Source organism: Austrofundulus limnaeus, unplaced genomic scaffold (assembly GCF_001266775.1).
Source record: "Austrofundulus limnaeus strain Quisiro unplaced genomic scaffold, Austrofundulus_limnaeus-1.0 Scaffold55, whole genome shotgun sequence".
Taxonomy (NCBI): domain Eukaryota; kingdom Metazoa; phylum Chordata; class Actinopteri; order Cyprinodontiformes; family Rivulidae; genus Austrofundulus; species Austrofundulus limnaeus.
Genome location: NW_013952457.1, coordinates 2,085,605 through 2,105,357, shown reverse-complemented (window position 1 = coordinate 2,105,357; position 19,753 = coordinate 2,085,605). Strand labels below are relative to the sequence as shown.

General features: G+C 40.3%; 2 protein-coding genes across 2 annotated transcripts in view; one reads left to right on the top strand and one right to left on the bottom strand.

Moving 5' to 3' along the window:
• Positions 1-5,901, top strand: part of calcoco1b (calcium binding and coiled-coil domain 1b) — a gene marked incomplete at its 5' end in the record, with an annotated part of 12,549 nt that extends 6,648 nt beyond the window's left edge. Inside the window, 5 exon segments of the mRNA XM_014009166.1 lie at positions 2,063-2,176; positions 2,512-2,607; positions 3,748-3,835; positions 3,906-4,128; positions 5,347-5,901. Coding sequence (XP_013864620.1) covers positions 2,063-2,176; positions 2,512-2,607; positions 3,748-3,835; positions 3,906-4,128; positions 5,347-5,374 — 549 coding nt within the window. The 3' untranslated portion in view covers positions 5,375-5,901.
• Positions 5,902-8,686: 2,785 nt separating this feature from the next.
• Positions 8,687-19,753, bottom strand: part of LOC106518070 (retinoic acid receptor gamma) — a 35,645-nt gene continuing 24,578 nt past the window's right edge. The window contains exons 3-9 of the mRNA XM_014009168.1: positions 12,441-12,589; positions 10,782-10,923; positions 10,514-10,677; positions 10,211-10,387; positions 9,865-10,069; positions 9,583-9,741; positions 8,687-9,310 (exon numbers count right to left, since the gene is read on the bottom strand). Coding sequence (XP_013864622.1) covers positions 8,976-9,310; positions 9,583-9,741; positions 9,865-10,069; positions 10,211-10,387; positions 10,514-10,677; positions 10,782-10,923; positions 12,441-12,589 — 1,331 coding nt within the window. The 3' untranslated portion in view covers positions 8,687-8,975. The remainder of the gene's footprint in view (positions 9,311-9,582; positions 9,742-9,864; positions 10,070-10,210; positions 10,388-10,513; positions 10,678-10,781; positions 10,924-12,440; positions 12,590-19,753) is intronic.

Here is a 19,753-nt window from a genome sequence, read left to right as displayed (position 1 = left end):
TGTGTGTGTGTGTGTGTGTGTGTGTGTGTGTGTGTGTGTGTGTGTGTGTGTGTGTGATGACTAGTTGACCTTAACTAACACACAAACAGCTACCTGTCAGTCAGTTTACAGGTGCTAGGTTTGGTGTGAAAGTAGGCGGGCCGTGCGTTTTACACCTAGGCCTTCAACTGAGAGAGAATGGACCAGCCAGATCTGGGTCCAATCAAACGAAGAGAAAATGTTGACGCTGTCCGAGGCCAGCCAGCAGGCTCTGGTGTCTTCAACTCAGCACCTGATTGGTCAAAGCAACAGTCTCACTGCCGTTTGTTTCACCCTCCAGGTGCCTTGACTGCTCGGTCTGAAGGCCTGGGGCAGATTTGTGGACCCTAGCAACAGATGATGATCGAAATATGATTGGATAAAAGCTCTAAATAAATACAAGCTACTAGAAGCTGTGCAGCCAGGAGAAAAACTATGAAACAAATAGAATAGATGATTCAAAAATAATAATATCCTAATAATAATATTAATAACTTTTATAATAAATATAAAATATTCTATAATGTAAACTAGTGATTCTGATTGTATTTAGCCCAGCAGAGAAGACTTTGCTGGCCCTGACGGCACAGAGTCCTGCACACGCAGGTCACGTGAACTCTTGTGTAACATCATTTTCATGATTTGCCCTCTGAGCACAAAACGATCCTGGTCTGAAGTCTGACCTAAAGAGCAGAGGGACAAAGGCATTCCTTCAAGGAGTTCTAGGATTTTAATGATTAAAATCCTAGAACTCCTTGTCAGTCAGTCATTTACACTTTCAAATTTCTTCTGAAAGTTTTTTTTCTAATGACTTCAGCATAGTTTTAGCTATTTTAATTATTCAGTTATCAGAACATTTCAGATGAGTTCAATTACTTTTTTACTTTTATCCTTTTCAGTAAAACTAAATAAAAAACAAAATTAACTTTACTTACAAGACAAAAAAAATCTTAAATTCTCGCTTTGGTTTTGTCTTTTTATGCTCCTTTTAACGTTTATCTGATGTCGTGTTCATTCAGCATTCAGCTACAGTTTAGCTTGTGTTTTAATTTAGCTTGTGTTCTGCTAATTTCAAGCTACTGCTTGTTTTCAATGCATAATTTTAGTCATTGGTTTGTTAATTATAACATCGGTTTAGTTGATTTAATGATCTGTTTTAATAATCTTATGATGTGTTCTGCTGCTTTTAGCTTTTATTTGTTTTATTTGTTCTGCTCATTTTAGCTTGTGTTATAAATCTTATTTTAGCTTGCGTTCTGCTCAGTTTAGCTCTGTATTCATTTTAGCTTTTTTTGCTCATTTTAACTTGTGCATAGCTCATTTCAGCTTGTGTTCTCATTTTAGCTTGTGTTCTGCTTGTTTTAGCTTGTGTTCTGCTCATTTTAACTTGTGTTTTGCTCATTTTAGCATGTGGTTTGCTCAGTTTAGCTTGTGTTATAAATCTTATTTTAGCTTGCGTTCTGCTCAGTTTAGCTCTGTATTCATTTTAGCTTTTTTTGCTCATTTTAACTTGCGATCTGCTCATTTTAGCTTGTGTTTTGCTCATTTTAGCTTGTGTTTTGCTCATTTTAGCTTGTGTTTTGCTCATTTTAGCTTGTGTTTAGCTCATTTTAGCTTGTGTTTAGCTCATTTTAGCTTGTGCATAGCTCATTTTAGCTTGTGCTCTGCGCATTTTAGCTTGTGTGCTCATTTTAGCTTGTGTTCTGCTCGTTTTAGCTAGTGGTTTGCTCATTTTAGCTTGTGTTTTGCTTAGTTTAGCTTGTGGTTTGCTCATTTTATCTTGTAGTTTGCTCATTTTATCTTGTAGTTTGCTCATTCTGACTCTTGTTTAGCTCAATTTAACTTGTGTATAGCTCATTTTAGCTTGTTTTCTGCTAATTTTAGCTTGTGTTCTGCTCATTTTAGCTTGTGTTCTGCTTGTTTAACTTGTGTTTTGCTCATTTTAGCTTATCTTCTGTTGATTTTATCCAACAGCTTGAACTAAGTTGTGTCATTCAGCACTCACTAATTAATTTTTCTCCAACTTTCTCTTGAATTTGTTCAGATTGATAAAAAGAAGTTACACGATCTGAGCTGTGAGCTCATGAAGAAGGAGGACTGGCTCCAGGAGGAGAGGATGGAACGAGACAACCTGGAGTCAGAAATTGGGAAGGAGAAGGTAAGTAAATAAAAAAACAAACAAACAAAAAAAAAAACCAGATCAGGTATTTTTAACATCTAACACACAAACAGCATCGCGGCTAAACATAACTTGGGTGCAGGGTTTCCACAGCGTCAGTAGCTCAGGGTGTGTTTTTGGAAACTGGAGAAGCATGTCAAGAGTTCAGCACAGGTTCTGTCAGAGCTCACAYGCTGGCACAAATAGAAAAGCTTCCATGAACAGTGAGTAAACATTTCCTCACATCAACATATGATCAGCAGCAGGAGGGGGAGTGGGTGGGCTGTGTCAGGATGTGGGACAGAGTAAAGTTACTGTCGCCCCCCTACCCCTAGGTGCTGCTGAGTACCGCCAGGCGAGAGCTGCAGGAGCTCAGGGCCGATGTGAGAAAAGTCCAGAAGGAGCGAGAGGAGGAACAGCTTCACAAACAGGCAAGGTTTCCACAGCAGAGTCAGACCCTCTGAATATTTACTTCAACACTTCATGTTTTTCACCCACTGCCATTACTCAAGCGTAATACCTGTGTCCTGTGTGTTGTGTGTGTGTGTGTGCACGTGTTTGTTTGTCTGTTAGCAAAATATCTCATGAAGAGTGGGCACATTTTAATTAAACTCCACTCAGTTTGGACGCTACTGCTGATCAGTTTTAGCCAACACAAAAACATCTATATCTAAAGCTCTATTTAAATTAGTTGTGGAGGTAGCTGAGAGTCATCCCCAACGCCGTACCTCAAACATGTCGTGAGGTCTCTCTGTGCTACGTGCAAACTGCTCGTAACGTTATTCAAGATTCAACCAAGATGAGTTCAATCTAAATCTCTGGCACTAAAGTCAGAGGGCATGTATATTTATATATTTCCTTAAGTAAAACCCAGTGGTGGGCACAGTTCCCCTAAAGCACTAAAGCACTAATAGGATGACTAATTTCTTGATTAGTGCTTTAGGGCTTTTGCTWTTTTTAAAAATTCATTAGTGGATTAGCACTTGCAAAATTTATGAGCTAAATTTAGAAGCACTAACTGATGTCTTTAAATGTTATTATTCAACATTATTGCTCTCAGCTGAGGGTGAAAGCTGTCATACATTTTGTTCATATGTGTGTTGCTTATCTACAAGGTCACGTGTCAAACTCAAGGTCACGTGTCAAACTCAAGGCTCGCGGGCCACATTTGGCCTGCAAGTGACTCCCATTTGGCCCACCCACATTCTGCACACAGTAAATATKGTCTCATGYTGACTCAAGAATGTTTCATGTATCAACTGGATTAAATTAGTGCTTTAGAATTAGGAGACCTAAATATTTGAGTTAGTGCTTTAGGGTTAGTGCAGCTAACATTTAGATTAGTGCTGCCCACCACTGGTAAAACCTTTTAGGTCTTTAATAGTTTATTTCATTTTTATTCCCTGCAGTGGTGAAACTGTTGCTTCAACGCTTTCAATATCGAGGTGAAACAAACAAAAAAAAWCAGTCTTGTATTTTCTCAGAATTTTCTTACAATCCTCAACTTTTTTTTTCTTTTTTGGTGAGGCACATTTTTTAAATTTTCTTTTCCTCTTCAAATGCAAATGCAGGAGGTGATGAACTACGTTCAGCAGCTGGAGCAGAAGTTGGGGATTGTGCCTGAAACTAAATTAAACAGCTCAGCGTCTTCACATGGCTGTGAGTAATGAAACGTTTTATCGATTCGCTGATTTTTACGAGCTGCCATGAAACGGGTCTGCTTGAACAGATCCAGACTCGTCCTCTGAGCCAGACGAAGACGCCTCATCAGCCTCTTCCAGGTCTGTTTCTTCACCTCTTTTCCTGACGTCTCACCTGGAGGACGGAGCCGAGACTCCGAGCCTGAGCGAGGGGGACGAGCCGGAGTTGGACGAGGACAAGCAGAGCAGTAAAAGTCTGGCTGCTGAAGGAAACCAACTGGTCCTACCTGAACTCATCGGTCCAGTCCTGAGGTGACAAACCTGGACTTTAAAGGTATATTCTGGTCATTTTTGAAGTGATGATTTATCAAGCAATTATCACAGTCTGTAGCTCATCATTAAGTAGCCCTTTTAATAACATTAAATATTTGTTCTTTTATGGTTTCAGGCTTTTGAACGCGGCTTTATGTATTTATATTTTAATGTTTTAATATATGATGATTTCAGTTTTTTCTGTTGCATATTTACAAAAAAAGCATAAAATTAAATGGAAAAAGTGAAGTTAATAGCGTTCTTTCACAGCAGTATGTCATTTAAACAAAGAATTGTTTTATAGGCCTGAAAACCAATGAACTGGCCCTCGTTTGGTTAGCCATCAGCCTAGGCTGGATGCTCAGTGAATGATGTCATGGCTGATAAGATACAACTGATAACTATTTGACAGAGCATCGCTTCAGAAAATGACCAGACTATCCCTTTTAACAAGTCACAACTCACACACAGAAACACTGTCGGCTCTGACAGACCCTGTGTTGTTTATTTTCTAGAAGGCATTGACTTAAAAAAGAGCACAAAGTACACGATTGTGCAAAAGTTTTAAACTGACACACATCTTTCTTAGCTTCTGCACAGCCAGTTATTTTGGACTTTGGTTGCTTTGTTTTTGTTAATTGTCCTGAGCAAAGAAACCATTTTTAAAGGCATTAAACTCTGATCTATAAGACATTTAGGCAGAAAAAGGCTCCAAACTTAAAGCCATGAATCAGTGTTGTGTCATAATTTACAGTAACAGTTAACTTAAAAAAGGATCCTATTTAAAACTAGACCTGTGTACTTTACCATTAACTGTGACAAATACACAGATCTTTAGTCAAATCTTTAAATTAAATCAAAGATAAAACAGTATCAGCTGCAAACTTAACAGAGTCAATGATCGACTGAAGTAGTGGTTCCCAAAGCTGGGGTTGGGACTCTGAGTGAAACACCAACATGGTCTTGAGATGACTCAAAGAAATCAATTAAAGCTTTAAGAAAGTTTGCTTAAAGCACATGTTTCGATAACTGGTAGAAAATTCAAATAAATAAAAAAGCCGTGGTCAAAAATAAATGGAGCTGTAGCTGTGTGTCAATGCAAACCATTAAAGAGAGATGGTTTAAACTCTGCCATAATTCAAACATTTGATACAATAACTTTACTATAAGTTCACTAATTATTTTATTTTGGTAAAACCTTGTGKTTTCTGTGTGCAGTGAGCTGGCCGAATCCCCAATGTGGTGACACGACGAAGAACAGAACCAAGAAAATAATCCTTTTATTTAGATTGTTGATCATTTAGTGAGAATTCTGTTGTTTGTTGATTCATTTTCGTTTGGACAAATGAGACGTTTTTGTTGTGGGATTTGTAAGACCTCTCTTTGTAGTTTTAGCACTTAGAGTCAAACCACTTTCTAAAAGCTCTGTTAAGTGCAGATTTCATGTCTGAGAATACAGTATTTAGCTTTTTTCCATTTCAGCACTTGACATCTAACTGCTTGATTTCAGGCCTTTGAGCTGTGCTGTCATGTTGTAACTGTAGTGAGAAATATGAACTTGGCTTCACTTGAATCCAGGTCGTTTAGTTTTTTTTTTCTTGCATGAGAGCGTGACTTTTGTAACCGTGTCAGATGTGTGGGTGTGCGTTCACGGTCAAGTGTGAAATAGTCCGTTTCAACTTTTGGAACTCCAACATCGGATTATAACAACATGAAACATCTTTGTTGGAAAAAATAATAAATTAGTCATTGATAATAAAATATTTTGGAGAATATCTGTTTTTCTTTCTTTTATACAGATGAGGTGGTGTTTAAATGGAATGTTTTTTTTACAAAATGTTTGCTAAAAAAAGATGACAAATGGACACAGAAAAGTCTGGGAACAAAAAGTGTTTTTATCAAAATACAAGAAATGCAAAAACATATAGTAACCATAACAAAAAATAACAACCATTGTATTTGATTTTCATAAAAATGTAACCAGAACATGTGAACACGGTTTTTTATGTTTCTTTCTTTCTTTCTTTTTTTGTGCAGCTGGGAGTCATCAAAGCTTTTTTCTTAAAGCTCAAATGAAGAGTATAAATCCCTGAACATGTAGACAAGATGTTTGCAGTCAAAACTCAGCAACAATAAAAAGTAAGAGACGTGTTCAGCTTCAGTATTTTTAAAAAACCTGCTGTCACAGAATACAAAGCACGATTATAAATGAAGAGCCCTTTACAGAGCCCCCCTACACACACACACACACACACACACACTCCTAACATCAAACCCGTCTTTGGTCTTTTTGTTTTTAAGTTAATATTACACGTTTATGTGTGTATGAATATAAATTTGAGACCTTGGTGAAATCTTCCAGGGCTAATTTATTGCACCAGCTCAAATTCTGGAAAAGAAACAGATTCAAGAAACAAAACAACAAAAAACTTAAACTCCTGCTCGTGTGATGTAGAAACATTGTTAAATACTTGATATGTTGTGTAGAATTCGCTGTAAATACTGAGTGTGACCCGGGAAGACGGAAGTTCTGCATTTTATCCAATAAAAAGCGAARACACAACTTAAAGGAATAGTTCAGCTCTTTTAAATTAAAGCAGGGTTCCATAGAAACATTATGAACAGTTAATATTTTACCTGTTATAGGTTTGGAGTAGTTTAATTCTGACTGAACTGACTAGCAACTGGCTAGTCAGAGTGAAGTCAAGACCAGAGTGGGCTGCTGTCGTCTTAAACATTCAGCTCAAATGTTACATAGCAGTTTATGCTAACGATATTATTACAGAATAGTCCTGCAGGAAGTGTCGCAGCTAGCTGCTGCTGCTGTTTACAGTTGAAAATACCCATTGAATTTTACTGACAATAGTCCAAGAGTTATGACCAATAAATTCTTAAGATTGGAGCTGGATCCACTTTGGTCTTGGTTCCGCTCAGACCATCAGCTGATCTGTGCTGTCTGAATTACTCTAAACTGGGAATGAGCCGTCTACAGCAGGTAAGATATTTATTGTTCATAACCTTTTACCTTCAACAGAGCTTTAGTATCCCTTTATCAAGCTTGGAGACACATTTTCCTGATCACCTTAACTTCTCTTATTGTTGCCACAATGGCCCTTAACGTGTCAGGCGTCCGTTACATTTACAATACTTTGTTCCTTTCAAAATGTTATGAAATGATCAATAACTCCCATTCATTAACACACACACACACACACACACACACACACACACACTGTAATTCAGACTCCTACTTACTAAATGCAACACTGTTGTTCAGTTGCTCATTATTGTTTTGGAATATTTCAACATCTGAATAAGTTTTAAATAGCTGTGGCTTTTTGGCTGCTGGTTCTTCTGTTGTTCTAAACAGATTACAGACCCATTAATAAATCTTGTTTTATATCTAACGTAGCTACAAAATGTTAGGAGCACATTCATAAGACATTTTAATGGTTTTAGAGGCAGAAATCCATCATGGCGACTAATAACAGGGTTAAAAAAAAGGCACAAACACATTATCACCCACCTTTCACAGACCTGGGCAATACTGTAGTAGTTGCCTGTGTTAAATATCTTATCAACCACCTGGCAGATCTTGATGAAACTCAAAAAGTCAGTATAAGACATACACCTGAGTAACTTTTAGAGTCGACCTGAGTCAGGATGGCCAAAAAGAACAGCTCTAACCCAGCCAACGGGACAGGTTGTAGCTGAGAGTCATCCCCAACGTACACTCTGAGAGCTAACAGAACGCGTCGTATCTTTGTTTCAGATTTTGGCACTGCTACTTTTATTTTAAATGTCAAAGCTTTAAAATGAAATAGCTTTATAATATTCATTAAGCTCATTATAATGTGTTATAAATGTGCTCATAAAGAACCGCTGAATGTTTTCACTTCTGCTTTATAAAAGTTTTATAGATGCTACTGGCTCGCTAACACAAATGTTTGAGGTTTTGTTCAGTAAACTGCTTATAAAATGAATTTAAGCAGTATTTTGGATGTTTTTTTTTTTGCATTGTAAAAAGAGTTTGGAGCTTCAGTTCTTCGTTGCTTCTCTTTGCTGTGAGAGAAAGTTCTGTTGGGAGACTTTTATTTTGGTAGAAAATATATAGAAATGTGATTCATGGACCTGACAGAATCACCCAGGGGATTATTTCTGGGCAGATTCTGTAGGTGTCACCAAACATGGCTATTTTGGTCGATAGGTGGAGACACGTTCCTGTTTTTTTTTTCTAATTTGGTTCTTGCAGACCAGAGTTGCAACACCCATCAGATAATTTCACAAAGTAAAAGTTTTTGCATATGTCATTTCCATTTTGTGAGTTTGAGTCCTGCTCATGACTCTTTGTCTCTCAACGTGTCAAAGTTATCAAGTCAAACATGAGCAAGGTCGAGTGGAAAATACACAAAAGGTCCCACAAGGAGGCATACAGATAATAGTGTGTACATGCTTAGAAATAATAATAATAATAATAATAAAAAACACGTACAATGAAAAAAATAAGTTGCATATCTCTGAAAAGTAACACAGATAATGTGTGGTGGCCCACACAGAATTCAGTTGCAAATAATTTCTTTTTTATCATTAATTTTATACAAAGCGTAGCCCTTAACACACACGGCAGGAGTGCATTTTCTTCGTCCAAATCCTCGCTTCTCTTTGTGGTGACCACTTTGTAATATCTTTTCTTATGCGCCCTCATGAATCCACTGAAACATTATGCTTCTTCTTCATTTCTTTGCTTTTTATTCTGAATTCAGTCTCTTCCAGTCAATATGTACAGTTTGTATGAAAAAAAACCCTCAGGAGCCTGAAATTGGGAGGTGTTCCACTTCCTGTCTCTTTCACGGCGTTTTCCCGGCTTTCTTTTGTGCGCTCCCCGCCGCCTCCCCGCCCTGCTCTCCGTCACTGTCTGCCCCCCACTCTTTCTCCTCGTCCCAGTAGTCGTCCTCCTCTTCCTCCTCCTCTTCCTCGAATGCCGACTCGTACGTGGACTTGTCCTCCTGCTTGATGGCCTGGCTGGCGGGGGGAGCGGCGGTGGCGGCGGTGGTGGTGGTGGTGGCGCTGTCGCTGGAGTCGCTGCTGTCCTCGAACACGTCCGGATTCTCCAGCATCTCCCGGATCAGGGGGGGCATGGGGCCAGGGATCTCCATCTTCAGGGTGATGGCTCGCTCTGCACCTGCAGGCATAAAAACACRTTTTATTCCACAGAACTTTGGTCTTTATGACTTTTTTTGTTATGCCGATGACTAAATGTTCAATGGCAGAAATCTTAAATGCTCACAAAAGCAATGCTTCTTATTATTTAACCACAATCCCTTTGCTATAGTTCGCTATAAATACTGAAAAAAATTATTAATCCAGGTGAACCTTTGGCAGAAATCAGTTTGTTTTTATATTCTCATTGAAATCTTGTTTACACTTTGTTAAAAGAGAAAAAAACAAGCTGACCTTTGGTGCTGATTCCTCTGAGGTCAGTGACTTTCATCAGCATGCGGGGAAACATGTGAGGCTTGTCGGGGCGTCGGCGGCGGGTGTAGATCTTCAGAGCCTCCAGGAGCGGCTCCTGAAGCTTGTCTACCTTCTTTGGCTCCTCCAAGTCCATTCGGTCTGAGCACGAGAAGAAAAGAAGCATGAACGCGCTGACAAACAGCACGGCGTCATGAGACACAACTAGCTGCTCCCATCCACCAATCCCTCGTCTGCAGGAGGACACGATGACACATGGACTACCTCCACAAATGAGACAGATGGCGCTGAGGAGCCCCGTCTCTGTGTCGTCCATCTCCAAAGGCAGGAGCTGACCGGCGAAGGCAAACACCAGATCTGTGAGCGGGCCGAAGCCGGCGTTGTGCATCTGGGTTCTGTTGAGAGTCAGCCCGTCTGAGAACGTCATGGTGTCCTGTTCCGGAGTGTAACGGGTGCATATCCTCAGCATCTAAGGAGACAAAAAGCAACCCGCTGTAAAACAAATATATATTCTGAGTAAAAGACGTTTAACAACACTTGAGGCAGCGTGAGACGAGGAGGCCTGAGGGAGGTGAAGGAGGAGGAGAGCTGGGAGCGTGGCGGCTAATACCAGGATGTCCAGACATGCAGATTTGAGGAGGGTGATCTGGTCAGCGATGGTGAGTGTGGTGAAGCCCGGTAGCCGCTTGGCAAACTCCACAATCTTTATAATGCACTTAGTGGAAAGCTCACTGAATTTGTCCCACAGGCCCAAGTCCAGCTGTACTCTGTGGTCGGCACTCGAATTCTGCAGGAGACAAGCAGAAACACTGTTGTTCCGTGTGACCGTGCAGAATCTGTGCTGTTTGTATTTCCTGTGCAGCAGCTCACTGGAGAGTGAGTGTTCATAAAGTGGTTTAAAAACAACACTCACTGTGGTGTACTTTCCTAGTTGGCACAGAGACGGGAAGGTCTCTTTGTGAGCTTTGCTGACTTTGTTGACCAGCTCCTCCAGTTCTCCGCTGAGCTCGTAGTTTTCCGGCAGCACCACCTCCTCCTTCACGTCCTTCTTCTTCTTGTTCCTGTCGTTACGCACCGCTGAGGATAAAAATGGAGACGGCATGAGACATCTGACTGTGGTTTCACTAACTCATGCTAGAGACCTCTTTTATTTATTTATTTTTCTTATTGTGCCAACTGACCTTCTTTGGACATGCCGACCTCAAAGCACTTCTGCAGCCGGCAGTACTGGCAGCGGTTCCGAGTCACTTTGTTAATCTGACAGTTCTTGTCTCTATGACAGGTGTACACCATGTTCTTTTGAATACTGCGACGGAAAAAACCCTGTGACAAAAAAACAACAAAAAAACAAAACAAAACTGTGTTAGACCAGGAGAAATAATTGTAAATAATCTGGGAAAACTTTTCCTGTTTTCATTGTGGATCTATGAGTGGAAACAGAGCAACAGCTGACTCTCAGTCTGACTTTAAAGCTGCTGGATTTTATCACCTTCGGACACAGAGACAGTCTGACGGTTCTGTTTTCTGTCTTTGTGCTAAGCTAAATAACAGAAGCAAGACAGCTTCCCTAAACTTGTCATGTAAAACAAGTTATGAGTTAAGCTACCTCCAACTACCATTTATTTTACGTCAACAGGTAGTCTGAATAAAGTGTGGCTTAATTAGGTCAGCTGGTTCATCACTTTAATGGTGTGTAAACAGCTGTGTTGTTTTTAAGACAACAATTCATTATCTTACCTGCTGTGGATAGCTCTTGACTGAAACAGACTTTAATTCTGAAAGCTTTGATGAGCTAATGGCTTGTCTTTCAAAGCTTTTATTTAGATTGCTGTCAATTGGAATTGTGTGATTATTCCAGTAGAAACATGATGTTCCTGCAGAATGTGCCCTGGGAAGTAAGTGCTACAGCTAGCTGCTACTGCTGCTATTTGGGCTTGTAAGTAAGTACAGAATTATGTTTTAAAAAAAACTGTGTCGCAAAGTCAGAGGTCTAAAGTAACAAAGTAAAAATACATTACTGGAGTAATCATTTTAATTTTTACCACACAAATTTACACACAATTCTCTGTACTTTCTACAGTACTTATTTCATTTCCATTTCATTCTGGCTCGTCATTGTTCAAAAACAACCTAAAACAGAGAAAACCCTATCTTATATGGCTCCTCATGGATAGAGTTTAATTATGGTTGGAAGAAAAGTATAAATATAAAACATTCCCGTCATCAACCATCACATGACACACATCACATCACTGCAGCAGGACATATCAGACATTAGAAGCCAAAATTTACTTTTGATACCAAAGTACTTTCACTCAAGAATGACTTTGAGGTACTTTATACAAAACTGTGCAAAACTGATAATGGGTGGGGAAAAGGATTCACGGCAGATCTTTTATGATGGCACCGACCACTTTGGTTCTGGTCCTGTTCAGACTACTTATCAGTTCTGTCAGAATAAACTGAGGTCATTCAAAGAGTTCTCTACAACAGGTAAGATAATATTTGTTCATAACGGTTCCACTAAACCCCACTCCTAAAGATGTGAACTACCTCTTTAAAACCTTTTGAGCAGAGATTTAAAGCAGCATCGTTATTAAAATGCACACTGACGCTGATTTACTGGGTTCTGACTGAACGTACTATGATTCTGAAACCTTAAGCCTGATTTTATACGAACACAGGTGGTCAAAGTTAGAGTAGGAAACGTGCAGTACTCATAGACACACACTAGAGGGCAGAAACATCACAGCTGCACTCTTCAACACGTCTACCAGGCCAAACGAGGGCTTTCTCAGCTCTGAGGACACCTATGTTCCTGTAAACTGGCTTCCTTTTACCTTGCAGCCCTCGCAGGAGCTCACGCCGTAGTGATAACCAGACGACTTGTCCTGGCACACGAAGCAGGGCTTGTAGACACGAGGAGGAGGAGGAGGGGAGGGGGAGCTGGGCACCATCTCCTCTGAACTGGTGCTCTGGGTCTCCACCGCTGCAGGRGGGACAGAGAAATAAAGGGTCTCCTGTTATATTGAAAGCATCTTGTTTGCGTTAATTCTCCAAGCCTTTGAAACGATGATGAAAGCTAATGCAGCAGCTGATTAGGAGAGAGTGGTCAACAAACCCCACCCCCACCCCACCCCACCTCCAAGGCCACCCCATGGAGCCAGGAGGCAACCGGCTCCAAAGCAGGCATTTTTAAGAGAAAAAGGAGGGGGGGTTCATGGGGTGGGGGGGTCACTGCTGATTGACAAGGACTTAAAAGGACACAATTAGGTGATGGCCAGATGGCGGTGCAGATAAAATGCTGATTGGCAGCTGAGATTTGATTGGCTTCACCGTTTATTGGAGAGTGTTGTGGGGTGGGGTGCGATGGCGATACCTCTACTGACTTTTTGACTCCCTCTTATTTATTTTTTCGTCTGTGCTTTTGTTCGTTTTTTTTATTAGAAAGGCCGTCCAAACCGCGTCCCTCCAGCTCCATGTGAACAAACAGAGGTGTCGTGTTTACGAGACTCCGCCGTCTCCCTCTGCTCCCTCTCACCGCCTCGCGAAAAAGAAAGTTTCATGACATGTTTCTTAGCAAAAGGCCTCTTGACTGGTTCTAGTGAAAACAGCAAAAAGAAAAAGAAAAAAAAAAGTTGCAGGAAAGTTCACCCAACATGYCTGGTGCACATTTAGAGGTGATGACTAAAGACCAACCAGGTTGCATCAAACGTGTCTTTTTAACTTTCACCTTCAGTCACCCCAACTTCACCTCTCCGAGCCCGTTCCCACCCCCCACTCCCCTTGTTTCCTGGCCCTAAATTCCTCAGTGTGGGCTGGATGGGGTTTAATAGTTGCCCAGGCTCATAACCGGCCCAATAAAGGTTGTGTCTCAGATGGGAAGGGGGGCCCCGGCCAGGGTGACGGCCTCTTTTATTGGGATCCAGTCACCTTGGGCCGCTATTCACATCAACGGCTCAATCCTTGGATCCCTTCCCAGTAAAAAATAAAGAATCTGAGGGTCAAAACCCCCAAAGTCACAGCCGCTCCTGTCGCCTTCAATGGACAGCGCAGGCCTGAAGCAAACGTGACCTCCAGCCCACCGCAGCAACCCCACCCTGAACCCACAGCGTGTCCTTAACAAGAGTGGTAACGTTTCAAAACCAGAGAGGCACAAAGGAATTATCTAATAAAAACAGAGAGGGGGCAAAAAAAAAAAAAAAAGGCAAAGAAAAGGAAAGAAGGAGGTGAGCCCGAGGACAGAGACTTCTCAGTGGCCGAGAGGTTAAATAAAACCCTGACGATTTAACTTTGACCTTGACTAAAGAAGGCCATTGCTAATGATCAGCAGCCTGCTGTAAACTTCAGAATGTCTGCAAACGTGACCAAGACAGGGAGTCAAGTCCAAATTAACACCAGCTTTCATAAAACTCATTAGTTTCAACATTAAAATATCTAAACTGTGAGACTACAGCTGGAAAAAAACAAAACTTAAACTTCGACTGTTTAGTTCCTGTATAATATTGTGATTTAAAATAATGACTTGTAATAATGAGTGTTATCCTGAAATGGAAAGACACAACCCACCAGCTGGGATCTGGGCTAATGATGCTGATTTGAAGTGAACTTTAAAAACATTACTGTCTGTTTGAATTTTCCAAGTTAAAAAGAGATTTTCAAGTCTTCAAGAAAATCTGGAACAACCACTAGATCTGTGGTGAGGTTTTGTTTTTCAAACATCAAACTGGTGTCAAAAGGTTTTTAGTCATCTTTGTTTTAATTGTTGTAATCGTGCAGTCGGATTGTTTAGTTAGCAAAGTATCTTCTGAATTAATCAATTTAAGATGGCCGCCACTGCTAACCAAAATGAGAACAAAATAACTGTCAGCGTTACAGAAACGGAGGTAAAATTTTATGTGGCTCAGACTGGAACGGATCAGATGACATTATTCAAATATGTGAGATTGAATTTAACCAAGATTTGGCCAAAAATAGTCACAACGTCATTTTTGTTTACAACTGTGGCATTAACGCCCACGGACAATCTGCATTTACTAAAAGAACGCTATCAAATTTACAGCGTTCAATGAAAAACTGTAAAAAAAATAAAATAACTGGAAGTGTTTTAATGCAAATCATTTAAAAGTTAAAATAGAACATGTCAGAATAAATGTGAGGTACCGTAAATCAAGTTTTGAGGGAATTTTTCATTTATCAGCAACAACAGTGACACTGCATTTTAGGATTTTTACTTTTTTAAATATAATTTTAAAGCCTTCCTCTGTTTTAGCTTTTAATTAATGTAATTTTTGTCCCCCGGCGTCCAGGTGGGGGCCTTAGAAATGCTTTCCGTCCGTGACGGGGGACACCTGCGATGGTTGGTGTCGAGTTCTAGCTTGTTATTTAAGAACATACAGTTAATTTTTAAACAAAGAAAAGAAAATAAGACAACAAAATGACAAACTATCAATTCTGGTTTTTGGTGAGAATAACTTAATTTATTTTTATATTTCTTCTCTGCTTTTTATTTAGAGCAGAATGAACAAACCTACAAGCCCCAGCTTCTTACTTGGTAGCCTTCTTCTCTATATTAATCCTAATTTAATAACTTTGTAATAATTTGAGACGACACAATTTAGAGCAAAGCCCCTCAGGCTTCAGTTACATTTTGACAGGTATATTTAATCTGTTTTGGATGAAACACAAACCAAGAGTTTTTATTTTCAAAAGACATCAGTTCGTAATTAAGAAATGTCTTTAAAAAACCTCTCCAAATATGTTTTATTTTCAAGCTTTTCTGATGTCTCACACTTCACTGAGCAGTGAGGAGTTTGGGGAGCATCAGATCTGGGATGAGCAGGTGAGGGAGCGGAGCAGGACCAGGCTGTAACYGGACCGCCGCTCTCTGTTTATGTAGTAACAGTGACAATGTAAGAGCAAGTGGGAAAATAGCTGCTATTGAAACAGAGAGGGTGCATCAGGCGCCAGGGGAGAGGCAGTGAGTGACGCTGTCTGAAACATGGCGTTCGGCTGAAGGCAGCCAGAGGAGGGGGGGGAGTTACCTGGCGTGGAGAAAGAGGGCGAGGAGCCAAAAACTGTCAGCAGCTGTCATCACCCTGAACTGAGCTCAGCCTCAGAGCTTCAGCTTGGAGGGAGGAAAAAAAAGGAAAAGAAAAGAAAAAGAAAAACCTCCCTCTTCCTAACCTACAGCTCACCTTTTGGTGTGTCTCTCCATCAATCAGTACAAAGAACACGACGAGGGCGAATCGGATCAGTCGGCCTGCTTAACGCAATCAAAACTCTACATCCAACCTGTCGGACCATGATTTATGACTCAGTGTCCACTTTTTTAAAAAACCTTATCTAGCGTTGCTCCAATAAAACGAACTAAGAAAAAGTGCTTTATCATCCCTTCACTTGCTCCTGTTTCCACGCGCTTCCCTGCACTCCTGTTTCCTCCGTGTTTGTTGTCGGATCAGCACATCCCTGTTTAGACAACAGAGGCCCCTCGGAAAGCGGACACCTTCCTTATCAGCGCAGCCGACCCAGAGTCAGAGCTGGGTCCAGATTTTAGTCGCACTTTACAAAGCCTGCAGGGGGAAACACATCTGAGAGCATATCTGAGCTCAAAACACTGCTTTTTTTTCTGACTGGTTTTAATCCTGGGGTCGGAGGAATAAATTAGAACTTGCATGATGAGATAATGGTACATGGACTGTACTTGTAAAGTGCTTTTCTGTCCAACCAGGATATTCAAAGCTCTTCACACTATAATCTGTGCCCTCGTTTACCCATTCATACTAGATCTCACCACAAAGCTAATCTACATAAATCATTCTATAGAGACTAATCAGTGCTTTAAATCACATTCATACACTGATGRGACACACATCAGGGGCAGCAGGGGTTCAGTGTCTTGCCCAGGGACACTTCAACATATGATGGTATAGCGGGAAATCAAACCACCAACTCTCGCATTAGAGGAACAACTCCCCTAAMCACTCTGCCAATAATAAAACTGATTCTGCCACCAAGATAACATGAAATAAACAAAAAAAAAAAAGCTGATTTAACACATGCATTGTAAAGTTGTGCTGTTGTGTGAGAAAGTGGGTCATTTTTCTGCTTTCCTGCAGTAATTTGGGTTCACTAAATCATCTCTAAAAGCAGCATTTGCAGCTATTTGAATAACTTTGATTAAATTTTCTTGGATACAAAGTGAGCTGTAACGTACACTTATGACATGTTTCCCATGCAGCTGTCTGTTTGGCGTCAACGTGAGCAACAGCGCTGATATTTCAGTGTGAAAAAGCTTCATCAGGAGGTGATCTGTCTTCCTGCTTCAACAAACACGTGAGAATAAATATGCAGTGACTGACACTTTGGAGTTTCAGCCAGGGAAAGCCACATGAGCACAGGGTAAAGGCGTATTTCTACTTTTCCTTTCAAATCTCCTAAACGGTCCTTACTTTCTTTTTATTTTAGGTAGTTTTGTTTTGTTTTGTTCGTGAGCCTGGTGAAGATTTTAAACTACCACTAAACAATTCAGATGATTGTCTCTAGTCACATTTAGCCATCRAAATTTTATTTTGGGAGACAAATTCAATTGCGCCTCACTTTTTTTTTTGACCCACAAACTGTTCCGCAGCCTGCTGTTGAATGTGTGTGCACATGCCAAATGTGTGTGTGTGTGTGTGTGTGTGTGTGTGTTTGTGTGCGGGTCAGTTGGACAGTGTGTGATGACTTTCCGTGTGACTCAGAGTGCAACAACATTCACAAACTTTGGGGTGAGATATGAGGCGGAAACACTGGGAGAAATGTCAAGTCCAACAATCATGTGACACCGAAAGCCAAACTTGGGTTGATGTTACCAGAAATGAAAAAAAAAACAAAAAAACAGAAAAAAAAAAACCAGAAACAAAACAAAACAAAAAACAATGATAAAACTGTTTCTGCCACAGGGTGCTTGTTTTGTTTTTATTTCTAAAATGGATGTGTCATGTTTTGGGTTGCACAATCGGAGGCAGATAAACAGTGTGGGAGTTTCCACCTCCGATGTGCTGAGCAAGTAATTACCCCAGCAGCAGCAGCAGGGAGGAGATGAAGCAGATCTGAGAGACAATCCCTTTCATCAGCTGTTCTAAGTTCAATACCAGCCCCCCCACCCCACCCCCCGCCCTCGACCTTCAGTATTAACCCCCACCACCCCAAAAGTTTCTGTCCTCTCCTGCCTTCCTGCCCTGGCAGGAGGAGGAGCCCTTCCTGTCATTGGCAGCGCCTTTTAAAGGAAAGCCTGTGAAAAGCAGACTACTGTCCAGGAGATGGCTCCATAAAAGACAGCAGCAAACACTTTAAAAAAGGGGGTGGGGGTGGGGGTAGGAGTGACTATACACAAATACACACTCGTGCAGAAATCGTCACACAGTTGTGAAGCTGGCTGAAAACACGTGCAGCAGAAATGTGGGAACAAGAAGGATTCAGCTCAGGAATGACAGTTTGATCATAACCCACGGCCCAGAGTTTGTCTGCAGTGTGTGTGTGTGTGTGTGTGTGTGTGTGTGTGTGTGTGTGTGTGTGTGTGTGTGTGTGTACAGTGGGAGCTGTGTTTAATGTGACAGGTTGTTAAATGTAGGTTTGTCTCTCCTGTCCCTTTTGTTCCTTTCTTGCTTTTACAACACCCAATAAACTCAGATATATAAATATTTTCTTCTTTTTTATATCTATATTAAAGTCCTAACAGTGTTTTAGCACTCGTGCATGAGAAAAGATGAAGAGTGGAGAAACCATCACGCCGTAAGGTTTTTAAATAATCCACAACATCTTGTCGACATGCAGTAATAGCTGCAAAACTGACTTTCAGAAGTTGTTGAGCATTTTTAATTTAATGCTATGTTCTACTCCCATCATTGTATATTTAAAGGACCTAAGCTGCACAGGAACTTTTAAGAGTCGCGAAAAAGCAGTGAAGACATGACGCCTCAATCAGGAACAAACTTAAACACGACTGATTTAACCCTCACAAGATGCTCGTTTTTAACAGTTACTACAAAGCAGAACTATGCAAGCAGAATATGATGCTTTATTCTGGTTTCAAACAGTGGTTCTAACCTGCTGAATCCTTCTGGACCTGTTTGTCATGTTTGTTTTCTCAACATTTGCTCACCTGCAAACAGAGAATAACCAGAGACGAGCTCTGACTTTATCACATGATCCTGGTAATAAAATGGTTAATCTGAAATGATCAATAAAGTAAAAAACACAGCAAATATTTGATCTGCCCTTGATACTGATTTCAGTCTTAAAGTCTTGCTCTGATACCTGCAGGAGTTACTAACTACACACTAAAATACATTTAAGTTGTTGAAATCCTGAAATCTCAGTCTAATTTTTAATATTAGAAGATGGTAAAGCTGAGAAGGGAAGATGTAAGTCTTGTAAATCACACAGAGCTATGAATAATGTTTTAAATATTTTTGGCTGATATATTTATTATTATTATGTTATTATTATATACACTCACTGGTCTGCTGGGTTTGTTATCTTTAACAATACTGAAAATATTTCAGTTGAATCCTATTATTAGCTCTCCTTAATGTAATAAAGTTATTAAAATCAATCTTTCTATATGTTTTTAAGCTCAACATGAAGTAAGGAAAAACAATTTTTTACAATTAATGCAGTTTTTCTACATGCACACACACATACATATAGTATACTAGGGGTGCAACATGTACCCGTATCGAACAGTTCTGTATCGAACAATACAGATTTAAAAAATTTACTTTATCAACTTGTCTTCTGAAGATGCTCTGTGTTGAAGGATCAGTGGATCTGTGTTCAACTACTCCACCTAGGGGCATTTTTGAGCACAGGTCCACTGAGAAACTTGCTGTTTCTTCAATTACAAGTTAAAAGGGGCATGGAAAGTTCTCTTTTTTGAATCGAAAAAATATCGAACCGAACCGTGAATTTTCTGTATCATTGCACCCCTAGTAGATACATAATTTTTATCCTCATGTGTGAGGTCCCTCAGTCTTTAAAAATTAGTCAACAATTTTAAAGGTCTTGCTGTGTGAACAAGGCATTAAAGTGTATCTTACCCCCCTGTGAAAGGATAACTCCACCCCCGACGCAAATTTGAAAAATGCACAAAGTGGAGACTCTGAGGGGA